General features: G+C 35.7%; 1 protein-coding gene across 5 annotated transcripts in view; it reads right to left on the bottom strand.

Annotated features, from left to right (window-relative positions):
• The window catches only part of LOC136043882 (uncharacterized), a 187,375-nt gene that overhangs the window by 143,477 nt on the left and 26,303 nt on the right, over window positions 1-17,595 (bottom strand). For all 5 annotated transcript variants that reach the window (XM_065728889.1, XM_065728917.1, XM_065728900.1 and 2 more), the window contains exon 2: window positions 14,439-14,641. In XM_065728889.1, the coding sequence (XP_065584961.1) occupies window positions 14,439-14,641 (203 nt within the window). The remainder of the gene's footprint in view (window positions 1-14,438; window positions 14,642-17,595) is intronic.

Genomic DNA, 17,595 nt, shown 5'->3' with positions numbered 1-17,595 from the left:
GACTTCTTGTTCCAGTTATTCAAGAGGGACTCCTGATACACAAGGACCGTTTAATTAAAATATTAAGTTTTTTTTAAATTAAAAAAAACACTTTAGCGTAAAGAGTGAGGTACTGAGGAGTGGGCAACTCCCCTCGTATGTGTGATAATTTCTGTGTGTTTTATATTTTAATGTTGCTCCTTACATTCAGTTGAAAAAAAAATTGTTTTTTAGTTTAATTTTTAATAGTTTTTTATGGCACTTAGTGACATATAGCGATCGCAAATACTGTCGGTCTGTCGGTCCCGGTTTTGCTAGTTTGGACAATTCCAGACAAGCTAGGAGGAAGAAATTTGGCAGACGTATCAGAGACCAGACAAAACTAGATTAGAATTAGTCGTTTTTCAGATTCCACCACCTGGGGGAAATGGGAGGACGGTTAATTCGGAAAAATAGAAAAAATGAGGTAGTTTTAACTTACAAAAGGGTGATCGGATCTTAATGAAATTTGACATTGAGAGGAATATTGTGTCGCAAAGCTCTTATTTCAAATCCCGACACGATCCATTGATATTGGGGGGAGTTGGAGGGGGAAACCTAAAATATTTTAAAACGCTTATAGTGGAGGGAAAAGGATGAAACTTGTTGAGAAAAATAAGCACAAGTCCTAGATACGTAATTGAAATAATCGCAACAGATCCGATCTCTTTGGGCGAGCTGGGGGGAGGGTTAATTCTGAAAAATTGGAAAAAATGAGGTATTTTGAGCTTACGAAGGAGTAATAGGATCTTTATGAAATTTCACATTTAGAAGGACCTCGTAACTCAGATGTCTTGTTTTCAATCCTGACCGGATTCAGTGTCATTGGGAGGAGTGGGGGGACCTAAATATTGGAAAATACTTGGATCAGGATGAAACTTGGTGGGAAGAATAAGCACAAGTCTAAGATACGTGACTGACATAACCAGACCAGATCCGATCTCTTTGGGGTATTATAGGACCACTGGGTCGATACGATCACCCCTAGGAAAAACAAAAACAAAAAACAAATAAACACGCATCCGTGATCTGCCTTCTGGCAAAAACTACAAAATTCCACGTTTTTGTAGATAGGAGCTTGAGACTTCTATAACAGGGTTCTCTGATACGCTGAATCTGATTGTGTGATTTTCGTTAAGATTCTATGACTGTTAGGGGTGTTTCCCCCTGTTTTCTAAAATAAGGCAAATTTTTTCAGGCTCGTAACTTTTGATGAGTAAAATTAAACTTGATAAAACTTATATATTTAAAATTAGCATTAAAATGCAATTCTTTTGATGTAGCTACTGGTATCAAAATACCTTTTTTTAGAATTTTAGTAACTATTGAGCCGGGTCGCTCCTTATTACAGTTCGTTACCACGAACTGTTTGATTTGATATTTAGAAGTAACCCATGTCTCAAAGCTCTTATTTTAAATCTCGACCAGATCTGGTGGAATTGGGGGGAGTTGGGGGGGGGAACCGGAAATCTTGGAACACGCTTAGAATGAAGATATCGGGATGAAACTGAAGCGAGTTCGGTGCTTCGGGACGTGTTAGGACGATGAAAATTAGTAGGCGTGTTCCGGGACCTACACAAATTGACTTGATAAAGTCGTTTTCTTCAATTTGAACATCTGTGGGGGGGGATGAAGGGAGAGGAAAAATTGGAAAAAATGAGGTATTTTTAACTTACGAGTGGGTGATTGGATCTTAATGAATTTTTATATTTAGAAGGACCTCATGTCTCAGAGCTCTTATTTTAAATCCTGACCGGTATTGAGCCTCTGATTTTTCTTTTAAATCAATGATGCCACAAAATGGTGCCCCAATCTATAATACATACAATATAACAGCAAGAAATATGGCGTTAATGAGGCTGATTTCCTATATCCTATCTTTGTTAGGCTTCGGTAAAATTTGAAGAAACGACCAAGAATTAAATAAAAAAAAAATTCTTTCAACAGGAAGTAAGGAGCAAGATTGAAACTTAAAAGGAATACAAATTATTCCGTATATGAGGGGGGCTCAATCCCTCGCTAACTATGCTAAAATTTGGCTTCTTGCTCAATGCTTTAAGAACAACTGCTGAAAGACAAGGGTCATTGAAATAGAATAAAAAACGTTTTCAAAGCACTAAAAAACTTTTGCGTAACAAGCTTAAGGTTAAGAAGGCTGTAATCTCTAGCCACGTTTAAGGTATATCAAAGGTTTTGCCGCCGAAACTTTCCAGTTTCAGTCATTTTGTGCCATATAACAGCCATTTTGGCACGGTCATAATAAATTCAAAATTCATTGATGAATAGTCATTCGCTTTTCAGTTATTTCAACAGCTCGTCGTTATGATCGTTAAGTGGAAGATCAAGATTGGTTTGAAGACTGGATTTGAGAAAATTAGAACGTTTTGAGCCAAAGATTCAGAGTATTTTCGTGTCACGTCCTTTCCTCAAAATTGTTTAAGATGCGTGAGCATCCTTAGGGGTAAATATGTCGAAATAATAATTGTAGATTTAAAAAAAAAGACTTATTCAAACTCAAGTCTTTAGACTGAATTCCGTTGGAAGAGAGTTAAAGATCACAGCTTAATCAACAACCATTTAACACTAGTTTGTACACAATACACATTACACAATAGTTCTGGCTCAGAAAGGAGCAATATATAGCGAGACTATAATTATGAGTCAATTGTTCAGTTCAAGGGGAGTCGAGCCTACTTAAAAAAAATCTACCAGTTTCCGAAGAAAAACCCATTTATCAAACGGATCGCAGTAATGGACTGTAAGTAAGGAGCGACCCGGCTCAAAAGCAACCAAAACTTTAAAAACGGAATTGTGATACCAATAGATATATCAAAAGAAGTGGCTTATTATACTGATTTTAAATATATAAGTTTCATTAAGTTTAGTATTACTAATTAAAGGCTACGAGCCTGAGAAAATTTGCCTGACGTTCGAAAAAAGGGGGAAACGCCCCCTAAAAGAATTAAAATGTTAATGAAAATCACACTTCAAATTCAGCGTATCAAAAAACCCCACTGTAGTGGTTTGAAGCTCCTATCTGCAAAAATGAGGAATTTTGTATGTTTTGCCAGAACAAAGATCAGGGATGCATGTTTAGTTGTTGTTATTTTTTTTCTTTGGGTTAATGTATCGAACCACTGGTCCTAGAATATTGTGATAGGACTTATTCGAACAGAAGCTAAAAGTTCTAGTGCCCATTTTAAGAGACCAAAAAGATTGACACCTACCCCACCCCTTTTTCCCAACGTCGTCCGATTAAAATTTTGAGATAGCCATTTTGCTCGTCATAGTTGATATGCCCAATAGCTATGTCTTTGGATATAACATGACCCTCCCCCATAGCCCCTGGGGAAAGGTCTTTAAGTTATAAAATTTGCCCTTTTTTATACATAGTATTTGTTATTGTAAAGTGTGTATACTTTTTCGGGTGGGAGGGGGGTTTGAATTTTTTGTTGGGGTTTTTATACGGGAGAATTTTCTATGGGGAAGGAAGTTTCCAGGGGGTGAATTTTTCATGGGAAAATATATACAGGGGGAGTATTATATACTCCCGATTTTTTGTTCGATTTCGTGAAAATTTTAATTAACTTTCCTTAATCTGCAAGTGTCTTATAGGGTTCATAATACACTTTTTATAATGAACATTTTACTTAAAACAGCATATGAAGCTATGCTATATTTATGGCCAATGCTTTACAGGCTTGCCAATTCAAAAGATGTACCCAGGAGAGAGGGGGTAAGGATTTTCAATTAAAGAAATGAATTACAAGAAAGACAAGGGTAATTTCAAAATCAAGAGGGAGCAAGTTAGTCGTTTTTTCGAGTTTTTAATGATATTATCAAAAACAATTATTTTTCAGCGAATTCTTAGTAATGTAACAAAGGAAAAAGGACTATTTTTTTTTCAATCCCAATCCTGTCAGCATACATGGCTCATGCCACCTCTAAAGGATTTTTAAAGTCGGCATCAAATGGGAGAACCATGGAAATTCTTAGGATTTTATTTATATTTTTTTTCAACCCAAAGACAAAAGACACCCAGCATAGGAGAAATATGTGTCTGGCATTAATAACACATAAGATAATTGAGAGGTTTGACTTTGAAACTTCCAAAAGCTAGTGCTCGTTTTTCATTCATTCTTGTTATTATCATCTCTCTGCAGCTTAGCGTAATTTATATCTAATTTAGGAATAATTAAGGCTCTAAATAAGCTTATGATACATAGTAAATATCCCATAGCACTGACGTCAAAACCAGGAATAGATAATAATAAACGATTCATTTAGGAGCTATGTTTGCTCAACATAACTGCACAGGTAATTTAACTGATACGGAACGACAAGTATGGCAGAAATTCCGTTCATTTTGAGATTTAATGACAAGGGAGCTTAATGAGACCCAGACTTCGAGATCTCGTGTCAATGAGTTCTATTCTATTAGCTGAATTCATAATTAAGGCTACAAATTAGCTTGTGTGCTAATTGATGATTAACTCGGATGTTTACACAATTAAAAAATCCATTTGACTATGGAAAGATTGATGAACTTGAAGTATGGCTTATGAAAGTTGGAACAATATTTTTAATGTTTTCCACTGAAAACACTTTAGTAAAAGGGTGCAAACAGAATTTCATATGATATTATTCGTTTTAAACCTTTCTTCATTTTTTTCATGCACCCTCTAATAGAAGCTGCAAACTCAAGTCATATGTGGCTGATTTCAGAAACAATTAAACGAAAAAAGCGTTTTTTAACTGAAAGTAAGGAGCGACATTAAAACTTAAATCGAAAAAAAAAAAATTTTATACAAAAGGGACTGGCCCTACTCAACACCTCACTCTTTGCCTTAAAGTTTGACCCTTTGCCCAAACTCTAGTTTTTAAAATAATAAAACCTTAGCTTAAAGAGCGAGGTCGGAGGGGGCGGCTTCTTTCATAAATGAATATTCCTGTAAGTTTTGAGTTTTAATGTCACACCTTACTTCAAGCTGAAAAAATATTCGTTTCGTTTTTTAATTTCCGATAGTTTTTAAAATAATTCCAGGAAATTCATGAGACACAAAATGGTGTACACGATTTTTGAAGGCCTTGTGGCAAAACTAATCCGTCAAGAAGTAATAAATAAAATTACTTTTCAATATGATGACAGTGCAAATTAACTTTTGTTCTTGAATTTCTCAATTTCTTATGTGCTTTTGGTTGTGTATTTTTCTTTTTCTTACAGTCAAGGAGAGTAGCTTTTCTATTATGTGATATATTTTTTATATGCTGATTATTTCATTATTTGAACCGCTTTTTAAATATTCAAACATGACTTGGTCAATTGAAAATGGTTAAAATTTGTTCAAGGCTAGAGTAGTGACGGGGTTCTAGTTTCAAAGGGAACCCTATCCCGCTTTTAAAGGGAATCCTAATTTTAAGAGGAATTCTATCCCATCACTCCACAACAGCCAGTAGGTGCTGTTATATCATAGGAAATGTTTCTGCATGTGTTAATTACATAATAGTTTCTTTTTAAAAAACCTACGAGCACCAGGGCTTCCTTACTCCAGGATTACCGTGGTTTTTACGTTATAGAGAGTCTTAAAAAACCTTCAGAACTACTTTACTCCGGGATTTCTTTGAATGTTCTTTAAATGACTTATGAGACCCTCAACAAATCAGGATTTCCCTTGAAAAACGTTCAGGGTCCGCGCTCAAGTAAGGACATTGTCTTTGTATCATCCCAAAACTTTCATGCTTTTCTGCCATTCCGTTTTAGCCAATTTGCAGCCATTTTCTATGTGGAGAAAAGTTAGAGAGACTATTGATTTTATGGAACAAAGAGTGGTTGGTATGTTGTTATTTCCCGGAAAACAGAAACGTCATCCACAACTATTCTAGCGGGATACTGAGTAATTCCAATTATCCTTGGGGGGTATAAAAACAGGTATTAGAACGGAAATTTCATCAATCTTATATAAGATTTTAAACGTGACACACCTCAGCTTTAAAAAAATGTATATGTCTCAAAGATATCAACAGGCAAGTCTCTTTTTCTATACCCTCTCCACACCGAAAAAATAAGGAGTACATATTCAAATCTAACCTCTATTACTCTATATTAGATAAATATCTAATAAAAACCATTCTTCCTGCTATTGCAAGATTCTCATAATGATAGAAAAACCTAATTCTCGTGCAAAATATACATTTCCAATTTGTAAAAAAGGCATAGGCTGGGTTAAACTGTTAATGATAGCTCCCATCCTGTAAATGTATATTTTCTGCCGGACCACTGCTTTTCTGATAATTGCTTGAAAGGGATTCTTAACAGATGACAAATTTGAACACTATGTAATTACATATGAATCGCCTTTTAGTGACTTATGGTTAAACAAATTGAGTTCTAGCACAAAACACTTACATAAATTTATTTTATTTAGGCATTAAAAGAGGTTGCGGGTAAAATTCCTTTATTATAGTAACAAAAAGAAAACAAGGCTCATTTTTATAATAGTATCGAATTACTCGAGAGCCCCGTCTTTCCCTAGTTATAACCCTGAAGTTTAGTGATTGTCTAGCTTTATACCTCTAGCGTACTCTATAATACATATTTCTCATAAAATTCAAGTTTAGCTTTTTTCCTACTTTTCACATCTTGAAAAAGGGGGATAGGAAAATGAAATGAATCTACTGGGTAACTTATACTCTGAAAAAATATTTTGAGGTGCGTACCAAACCTATTTTACCGCCCTTTAAATGAATAAGCACGAAAACCTGTATTCTCAATTGTGGTCTTAATTCCAAAATCTTAGCCTAGAATTGAAGCATTAAAATTTTCAGACAGTTGAATAATGGAAAATCTTTAACGCTTTTCTTTATTATCGTGAAAACTACTTCTAAACTCATATACTTGAACGAAAATTTAAGCTGGAGAGGGAGGGTCTCTAACAATGATAAAGAAGGGGGTACGTATAAATATTGCATTTAAACGATATTGTATCGAACATTTACAACTATACTATAGCAAGAATAAAAGCGAAATGTAACTGAGGAATTAAAAATGTTTAGTTAGATTATTTAATTCTATTTTTGACTAGTTGAATTCTTTAATTTTCTTCAAAAAACTTGGTTTTCCTTTATTGTCGCAGGAGCGTGAAAACCATGGTTTTCTAGCATTGATATAGAAGGGGCGGAGGTGTGATAGGGGTGAGTTAAATTTAAGTGCGGTGCGTTTTGAAAGATGTAATTCTTCACTACATGAAACACTAAATATTATTTTTTAAGGAAAATCCAGAGCAGTGTCTCCCTCCTCCGAAAAAGGTATAGGCTTGCGATTTAACCGCTCTAAAAAGTAAAGATACGTGCACTTCTGCAGTCCACCAGCAAAACATGGGGAATGCTGCCCACTCAAGACATTCGGTCATTGTCTATGCCGGACCTTCTACACTCACCAAGCAAGAGCAAGATACACCCCCTTCAGCCTCCATGACACTCAAGCGGCACGGCCCCCATGCTTCTCCAGCCTCATAGTGAAGATGTTGAGTCTTTTAATGCCAACCTGGATGGAGCTGTCAATCTTAATGTAAGTAAATTTATTGATATTTCTTGAAAACTTATCGCTTTTCTTAACAAATGTGTGTTTCCATTCAGATTAATACTTTAATATTAGAATCTAGCGCGAGGAAGGAACCTGAAAATAATCCATTCTTTGAAGGGCTTTTCACTAAAATCTAAATTTTTCTGGAAAGTGTTAAGAATATTGATGCTAAATCTTTAAAAGTAGCACTTTCTTTTTAGTTTACTATTTGAACCTTTTCGATAGTTTTGAGGACCCACTCAGTCCTGAGGGAAATGAAAAATTCACCATGCTTTTAGCTATTAGTAGTGTTTTGAAAATAAGGTGTTTTTTCAAAATCCTGCTTCTAGTGTTGAAAACTTTGCGTTCTAAGACGCAAAGATCTCAAGGAGATTTGAGATCTTAATCTTAAGAATAATAATGGGTTTCTTTTTTCAACTTAATAATGAAGAATCCTATCAGGGGCCCTCGCAGTAGTAAGAGGGAAGGCCCCAGGGAAGTAGCTAAAAATAAGACATTATTTTCAGGTTAATAAAAGAAGAAAAAGCTAAGATCTTCATGCTTCTCAAAAAAGAATTCTAGTGCTGAAATGCGTTTTACTGTTCTCTATAAGAAGGGGATTCAAGGATTGTTAGGTTAATATTCCTTTTCAGCATAATGGTAACATCTTTTCACAGCTTAAAATCATAAATGCTTCAAGGAGTAAGAATTTTTATTGATTTTTCAGGCCACCTATGATGATTTTCCAGCATGGATCAAGAATCTGCTGACCGATGTCTTTCAAGAAGAGGAAGAAGCACTAATGGATTTCCATATCTCCACAGTAAGTTTTTAAAACTCTTTAGAACATTATAATACATGAAACGTAAAAAGGGTAAACTCAACCCAAATTTATATGGAAATATCTGGTCATTAGATATATAGCTCGTAGTGTGAGGGCTAGGGACCCGAAGGGCCAATTTGGGAGTAGATGTATATTCATTAAATTATTAACTGGTAAGCTAATCTAGATACACCTGAAGGTCACTTTGGAGGCCCACGTGTGGTGATTAAACCCTTAGGTGGTTCTGTGGTGTAACTAAATCTCAAGGGCCACTCTTAGTTATTCTATTCTCTTTCAGCCTACTATAAATTCTTTCCTAGGCTGAAATGAAGTATATTTCAATGAGCTAGCGAGCTCTTATTATTTTCTAGGTTCACATTCCAGCACTAGCACCTAAGCCAGGGGCACTTATTATGATGGCTATCCTGTCACCACCACCCAACTTCGAGAAAATTCATGTACAAACCCTGAGATTAGTGAATGTGAGGGGGATTATAGTTGGGGGGTTAAGCCCTATCAGTATAACTTCCCCCACTTTTGATTCGGATAGTATTGTGAGGGATCTCGGCCTCGATACGAAATCTTTGGCAATTGATTAGAACAAGCACCACCAGCCGAGGTCGAGAGGGTAATAATTGAACAGGCGTCCACCCCTTACAGTGATATGGGCAAACAGAACAAAGTAGAGCTGGCTCAACCCCTGTATTACCCGATTTTTACCTTGCTAATACCACTTTGGGCAATATTTACGTTTTTAAAGCTGAGTTTTGAGATCCATTCAATACTCTTACAAGTAGTAGTATCCTTACAGATCCAATGTACATACCAAACTCCTATGTCAGGATGATTCGGGCACTTCTTGAAAAAACACATTTGGGAGGCGGGAAATTAGGCCAAAGTAAAAGCATCTATCGCAGAAAAATATTTTTTTTGACGAAAAGACAGGTGATGTGTATTTCGTATTTCCGGGTGGAGAAACACAGTGAAAAAGTGATCGGGTCACTTGTATTAATTTTTCGAAATTTAGATGTAAATGCAACAATATTTTAGAAGGAAACTATTTTTTGGGGTGGCACAGTGAAGAACATTTTTAGAAAATATAATGCAGACTTAAAGCTTTGCACAGGTGTATAACACTTCTCTTCAATACGGGCTTAGAATGCTTCAAGTATTCAGTCGTTATCACAGAGCGAGATCCTCGCAGAGAAGATGTTAGTAAGACATATTTAGACCATTTGGCAGTTAATGAAGGTTTGGACGGGAAAGAGTTTCCTAACATCGATTTCAATCGTTTAAAGGGGCAATATCCTGTTACAATTAAGGGGATACAAATTTGAAGAGAGCCAACGAACATTTAAAGATTAGGATTTAAGTTTTATAGTACGATACAGAATATGAAACGGGTGAACTAAAAGATAAAAAGGGCGTTTTATGTTCGGCAAGGGTTCGGTCTATTGATTCAGTAAAACGCTGGGTATGGCTTCTCTACGAGCCTGTAAGTGAACATGATGCAATTGGGCAATTCTTCGATAGTCCCCTATTAGTCGGGTTTTAAGTCAAAGGAAAGATTACACTTCACGTCATTATTTTCCAATCTTTTTCATACCGAAATAGAAATAAAACATCACTTTAGGCACTGTAAGAGTCATGAATACCAGTCCATTGAGATGGTTTCGGTCAATAGCGTCATCTTGTTGTTTAAGCATTTTCAGAATTCGCTCTTGTTGAGCGACAAGGTGGAATTAGCTATTGAGGAAAATTTCATAACGGTCTGCAATCCATCAAACTCGAATCGTGTTAAAGAGCATGAAGCCGCGCAGTCTCTTTTTCTCAAGCTCAAAGAAATTCGAGTAATACCATGCAATTGGTAGAGGTATTTGAGATATTGGGGGGGGGGGCAGATTATGTACACTTAGCTATGGTTGCAATTATAAAACAGAAAATGGATCAGTTTCATGGCTGTGCAATACAAATTATCCAATGACCCAATCACCAGAAGACGAGTTGGCATTTAAAATAAAGATACTTTTTTGGAACGAAAATTTGTTAAGGGTAGTGGGGATATGGCAGTCCGCGGCCATGACCATTTAAGTAATCAGGTTTTATCGGGAAGAAGTAAACTTTCGGGGTGATGACACAAAAATCTTGTAATGTAAATACTAGGCGGCAATACTTTCTACCGGTTTACATGCACAATTCCAATTATGATTTGCAATTCAAATTACCAGTGTTTCCACGTTTGCGGAAAGGTGAAGCTGTAAATGACACGTGGGTAGATGGGTCTTTTCTTATAACATTATACCCAAATCAACTGAGAAGTTGCTACTCTTAGAATTCAAATGGAAAACACTTGAAAATGATAATACACACTTGAATAAAATCCGTTTTTAGATTCTTATACTTTTTCCCCCAGATCCCTTAATCAACTTTCAAGTACATAAAATCACCATTTTGATAGTTTCAACATCCTTAAACAGCACTTTCCAGATGATGTATGATTTATTAACTTCTCAGGTCATATACCCCCACGAGTATTCACAACTCCGTCTCAAGACTCCGTGAGGTAAAATAGATACTCATTGAAGTGTTTTATTATTCATTTCACGATCGTCACTGCACCACAGACGACTCTTAATTTACTTAAAAAGTCTGGGCCAAGAGAGGATTAAAAACGAAGACGAATATTGTAAAATGTACCTGGCAAATGATGTATTGACGTTGTTAGATATTGTCTGTAAAACACGGATCAAATTTAAGAGGAATTTTGGTTAGATTTAGGGCATTATTTTTCAACTCCTCATCTGGTGGTAGATTTAATTCTTAAAATCTGCCATGCAAAACAGGTCTGATTACCGCCGTGGAACAAAACTTGTTCGTAGAGTGACCCATACGGGGTGGATATGTTTTTCACAGGAATAATATCCTAGAAACCGACCCGTCTGGACAACACGTCAGTGAAAAGTCGAATACAGTTTTCTTGGATATGAATTCCCTTTATACTTTGGTAATGTCTCATTTCTCTTTGCCGTATAGGAATTATAAATATCTGGACAAACCTTGTGCTCCAAAAATCCTCGACATTTAAACTGTCGAGGAAAATAGACCACAACGATGGTTTTTCCAAATTCATAGTGATATACAAGTGAACTTCATGACTCAATAAAGGACTTTTTTTACCGAGCATAAATATACAGATGCATAGGGATTCATTGAATTCCTATAATCTATTTTTGGTAGAGGAATAGGGTATGCACTGGACAACGTCAAAACAAACGCTTATTACCGACCTTCACCCGAAACATAATATTGTTGCACATTATGTTTTTTGCAGTTCATGCTGGCCAACGGTTTCAATTTCAGAAAAATTCATAGCGCTTCCCAGTTCGATCAGAAGTCGTATATGAAGACATTTATTGACAGCTTGTCATTAAGTGAACCGAGGAATACGAGGGTTGAAATAAGGTCTTAAACCTTGTTCTAAATTCAGCCTTCGGTAATATGGAAGAAATTTTCTGCAATAGAAGGCATTGTGAACGACCCAAAAGAATTCCCCGAGTCACTGCCGATCTGAATTTCAAATTGTTCACGGTCATAAACTCCAATGTGGTCTTTTTGCATAGAAAAAAAGAAACCTAATTTTAAACAAAAATATTGCCACTGGCAGTGCCATATTAGAAATTTTAAAGAAACTCATATTGGAATTTTATTACAATATGTACAAGCTCCAATGGCCGTTGGAGGCATAAGTTCAAGTGTATTATTGAGACACTGATTCACTCCTGTTAAAAGTTAAAACAGAAAATCTGTTGGGTGATTTGGAAAATGGTTCGCACATCAGCTCTCGAATTGAACACACAGACTGGGATAAGCCAGTTTAAAGGAGCTAGTGAAGTACCAGGCCCCAAATAATTTGTTTTTAATCCGAGATGGGGAGCGACTTTATTTCCAAAGGTGTGCTTGCAGGTCCGAAGATTTACTGCGTGCCGACACACATTAAGGATGTCAAACAAGTCTGTAAAGAGATGCCATCACATGATGTAAAGGAAAATTTTGACATGAGTGTTTATAGGAACTGAGCAGAAAATAATTTAATTCCAAGAGTGAAGATCATGGCCATTTGCTCTTTAAAATTTAGAAGCTACACAGTTCGAGCCAAATAAATATCATATCAGCCATATAGGATAAAGTCAATATGCGCGCAGATAGTGTGAGTGTACTACCACACGGCATTTACCTTACGTCTTATTGAGACGTATGTGTAGACTACAGACGGTATTTCTGTCTGAAAAAAGCTTAATAATTAGTGGGGTATCCGTTTTTCCATCCCGAAGTCAGTCTCCAGCTCAGCAGTGTATTTTTCTAGTTGTTTTCTAGTGTTCTTATAGGCCAAGTAGTGTTTTTATATGTAGTATTTTTACATGTTTTTGGTTTGCACAAATTGGAATCGTTATTTTTTAAAATGTGCTTAATAATATACTACTATTTTACCATAACTAACCAGTCCCCGGCCCCCTCAGCCTCCGCTTCTTCCGGCTGATTGCATTGGGGTTAATATATCAAAGTGCATTTTTAATGTTGTTTTTTATTGACCAGTGCCTATGTAAATATGTCTACGTAAATATATTTTATGTAAATATATTTTTTTAAATATGTCGTTTATTTACTAATGTATTAATTATATTTACCATGTATTTTCTCTTTGACTATTTATTCAACCGATTGAGGTTATTTTCGGTTAGTTGTATTTTGACATTGGAGGAGCATGTATCAATTTAAAACTCCATTCAGATGAGTTCTTTGCGGACTTTCAGTGTCTAACAAAACAAAACTTTCAATGAAAATAATTCAAAATCGCGATAAAATGTTTTTAGAGTGTTCTAAAAACATCTATTATTGCTATAGTTTGTAGTAAGAGCTCTATGATAAAGTAAATACAAGAGATATTATGCAATAACATTTATGCGAGAACTCGATGTGTTTAATATTATTGAAAAAAAAAATCATGGTTGATTATTGATGATTTAGCTTAATCTATTGAAGAATAGTCTCAGGAGACAGTACAAATATTCAAGGTCCGGTCTCATGATAAAATTTCTATAACTGTTGTTCTCCATAATCTCTTTCATAAGAGCAAATGTATGAGAACTATGGCTTTGAATAGTATTGACTATACCATCTATAGGGTTGTTCGTGATTCAATTTCTCTTATAACTTTAAACAAGCAAATATATCCCGGTGAACCGAAATTTCTACTCTCGGCATACAATCAAGCTACTAATAAAACTCATGGGTACCATCTATTGGGTTTCAATCAAAACACACCCGAAGAGTAACATGTAGTCACGGATATTTTTGGCAATGAAATTACAGCATATCTATCCGTGAATAGTAAAAAAGGCATTTAGTCGCCATCATGACACATAAGAAGGTACATAACTATAGACATTTTTTTCCATCCGTAATTCAAAACCGCAGCTCAGGAAAGAAGATAATATTCAACTTTCAGAAGGTATTAGGCAACAGAAAAAGCAACAGCGTTCACTTGTTCTTGCCCTATCTTGCAAAAAGCAATGAAAAGATTTAATAATAGATCGGCTTGTTCAAGCGGGTGGTAGTTTCTTTTCGTTTTTAATTTTAGTGTCGCTCCTTACTTTCAGTTAAAAAAACTGTTTTTTTTTATTTTGCCATGAAAAGAACAGATGTCATCAAATAAGGTCCAAATTCTTTACATACTGCATGGTCACAATTGTAATTGAGCTCAATATGATTGAATGCGTAAAAGACAAGGGGTTAAAAACATGACGCGTAGTCAAATTTGCAGGGGATAGGCCGATTGGACATTCACTCTTTTTTTCTAAACTGATTAATATTGGTCTAGGATGTTAATGTCATGAAAATGACAGATGTCATCTATTAAGGTCTAACATGGTCAAAAGCTTCTTGAAATAAGTACCCTGTCACAATACTACTAATTAAAAACCCGCTAATTGACTATCTTTTTTAGTTGCGATCAAGAAAAGACAGTACTTTAATTACCTGCATATTACTAGTTAATTGACAATTCTCGTAGTTGCGTCTTGGATTGCTGAAATGACTTGCACAAACAAATACATCAGATGACACACGAACATGTTGAGCAACCTGTATATTGACAACTGTTCCGGTGGGACACCTCAAATCAAGGTCCTGCCCCTCACACGCTGCTGTCTGAAATGTCCTTAGTGTTCCCGATAACAGGGCTGAAAATTAATACATAACCTCTTAATATTTTAAATGCAAAACTTTTCTTTGTAGAAAGGTTTTTCCGATTTTGAGAATATATGTAAAAATATGATCAGAAAACAATCCGTTGGTTTTATAGGCTTAATATTTACAAAAAAACTAAATGATTTTGAAAATTAGAGTCATTTGTCTCTCCGCAAGCATTTCATTATTAGTCTATATTTATCTCCCATTGTTTAGATAACCCTAGGGATTAGTTAACCTGGTTATATAAGGTAGAACCATTTCTCCCTCTAGAAATAATCAATTATATAATTAGCCCTAAGAAGTAAGTCACATAAATAAACCAATAAAATTTAAGCACACTTTCTAACACAGAAGCATGGGGTAGTAATCTTTTTTCTTTTTGATACAAGACTAAACTACGGTAATTGAGTGTTTTGTTCATTTTTAATAATTGATCTCTGATCAAGGCCGTATCCAAGTGTTTTTTTTCGCCGGAGGGGGTGCTATTTTTGTTTGTGTTTGTGTTTAGAGATAGAGAGGGGGAAGGGAGGTTAACTTTGTAAAACGCTAAAAACATTTCTTTATAATAATAATTTATTTTTACCCTCTGTACGCAACAAACATGCACAAAAGAGGAGTATAAGAAAATGAAAAGAAAAATAGAAAGGGCACCAACAAAAAAAAAAAAACGCACATTTCTTGACAATTAATACTTTCAAACACTTTTCAGCATCCAGTTCTAGTTCCAGTTTTCAGCATCCAGTTCCAGACTACCTAATTAGTCCGTTCACCTCATTGACTCCACAAAAATATCTTCAGATAAAAACAAAATATCCTACAATCAGCTAACAAAGGGTTCTCCTCATGCAATTACCTAAATCTAATGATGTGTTGTGGGAAGTGTGGGTACTTGAACTGCCTGTCCCCAGAAGTTTAAGGCCTATAGGACGGCCGGTACCTATACGGCTCTTCCTACTCACTCCCGTTCTCTTCTACACATTTGATAAATATTACTGAATCAACCCTTTTTCCATTGTCTTCTTCATGCTCTAGTAGATGGGTGAAACAATATAAGATTTAACAACTAGCGACGTTAGGCACTTGATAGAAGGCAAGTCAGTGGAAAATCGATAATTCTGTTGCAGCGGTCAGCAGATCTAAGTGACAGTTCGTCCATTTTTTGACAAATCTCAAAAACACCGTACCATTGTGAAATATAACTATTACAAGTCCAAATGGGGATACTAAGAAAATACTTGCAGAACCTAAAGAACAGCGATCGGATTTGCTTTTTATCAGATACAGAAAAAAATTTCGAAATAGGTGTCAAAAACAGCACATGCGGTGCAAAAAACGCATTATATAGCCGACCAAGGGTTCTCTTATCAAACTGGCTCTTTACCCTGGCGAGAAGACCATAAGATTTTCTTTCTTTCTTTTTCAAAGAAACAAATATAAGGTGCCTAGTGGATCTAATTGAAGTTCCAAATCGAAGGCCTATATACCGAAGTGAACTGTAAGATAGGATTATGGCAGGACCAAGTTGGATTGTATCATTGGAGGTCATCTCCAGTCCAAAGACAAGAAACTCTGTTTTGAAAGTAGCAATTGAAAGACCGATTTCTTTCAGTCCGGAATGTTAATATTTGCAGAAATGTTCATTAGCACGACAGGAACGGTGGGTGGCTGACGTGGTGACGCTCATGGCCAGAGAGTTAAGACTGGAACCTGTGAGCAAGTTTCTTGCTTTTCCATTAAGAAATTTAGTATACAGACACACTCGTTTAAGCATGAAGCCACAATCATAGGCACATCATTTGAAAACGATGGCACATCCAGGGGGTCTAGGATGACAAAAATGGTGGATGTTCGTTGCGTTTCACCAAGCCAATAACTAATCCGTAAATATCTAATAGGAAAGACATAGCAGGGTTCGAACCTCTTTACTTCTCAAAATGTCCACTTGAAAAGCATTTTCGCACGTTACAATCGCATGCTTAATTGCATCTTTTCCAAAACAGTTTGCAGAAATTTGAATGATTGAGTCCTTATCTTTCGCTACATGCCACTGCAGAAACTTCAACTCTGGACACACAAGGATAAAGCCTGTCATTGCTTAATTATCGGCTCTCACTTCACAATCGAAAATCGTAGCCCAAGTCACTATAATACCTACTCATAATCTTAACATAAAAAACCTTTAAATGCGTTTTTATTACTTTTCAAGAGTTGGACAAAAATTGCTAGGGAGAGGATAATACCAGGTAACCCCCGATGGATACGGTGATGTTTCCGATAAAAAGTAATGAAAAACAAAACAAAAAAATCCATTACCGTTTATTCACAAACACATAGCCAAGCACATACGTGTAGTTTTCTATAGAATACAACTTAGGAACAGCACAAAAAATAGGTGAGGAAAAGAGAATACTTTTTTTGATCATGAACTTAATTTCTTTAAAGTCTATTTGACCCCGTTCAACACGAGCAATATCCAGTATTATCCCTTGCGACGTTTCCTGTCCTTACTCATTTCTACATATCTACAAAGCCATATATGCACGTCCTATTTTACTATCATGGTGCATAGAGTTATATACTCTATGAGCACCATTTCTACGTCTCTAAAGACGAAGGAACAGGAACTCCAATTAATAAAAAAAAAGTTTAGTCTATTTTCCGGTAGCAGTTGCTTGAACCATTCAACAATTGAGAAATCTTCATCGTCCTTTTCATTTTTGAAGTTTTCCTTTATTTCTAAGAAAGTTTTAGCACAAAGACTGTGATGTTTTCTTTAAATAGGAGCAAAACAATTTTACTAAATAGAAAGGAACAGAAAAGTTTGTTGTCTTTTGTGCAGCCTGAATTTGAGAAAAACCAAGTTTTTCTGAAACGCAGTCTGAAAAGGCGGTTTTAAAATTTCAGAGAATAAGGCGAAAAACAAAATGAGATAGGGGACAAATAA

This window comes from Artemia franciscana, chromosome 1 (assembly GCF_032884065.1).
Source record: "Artemia franciscana chromosome 1, ASM3288406v1, whole genome shotgun sequence".
In the NCBI taxonomy this organism is placed as follows: domain Eukaryota; kingdom Metazoa; phylum Arthropoda; class Branchiopoda; order Anostraca; family Artemiidae; genus Artemia; species Artemia franciscana.
The sequence above is the reverse complement of the archived record's forward strand: the minus strand, read 5'-3'. Positions and strand labels throughout refer to the sequence as shown.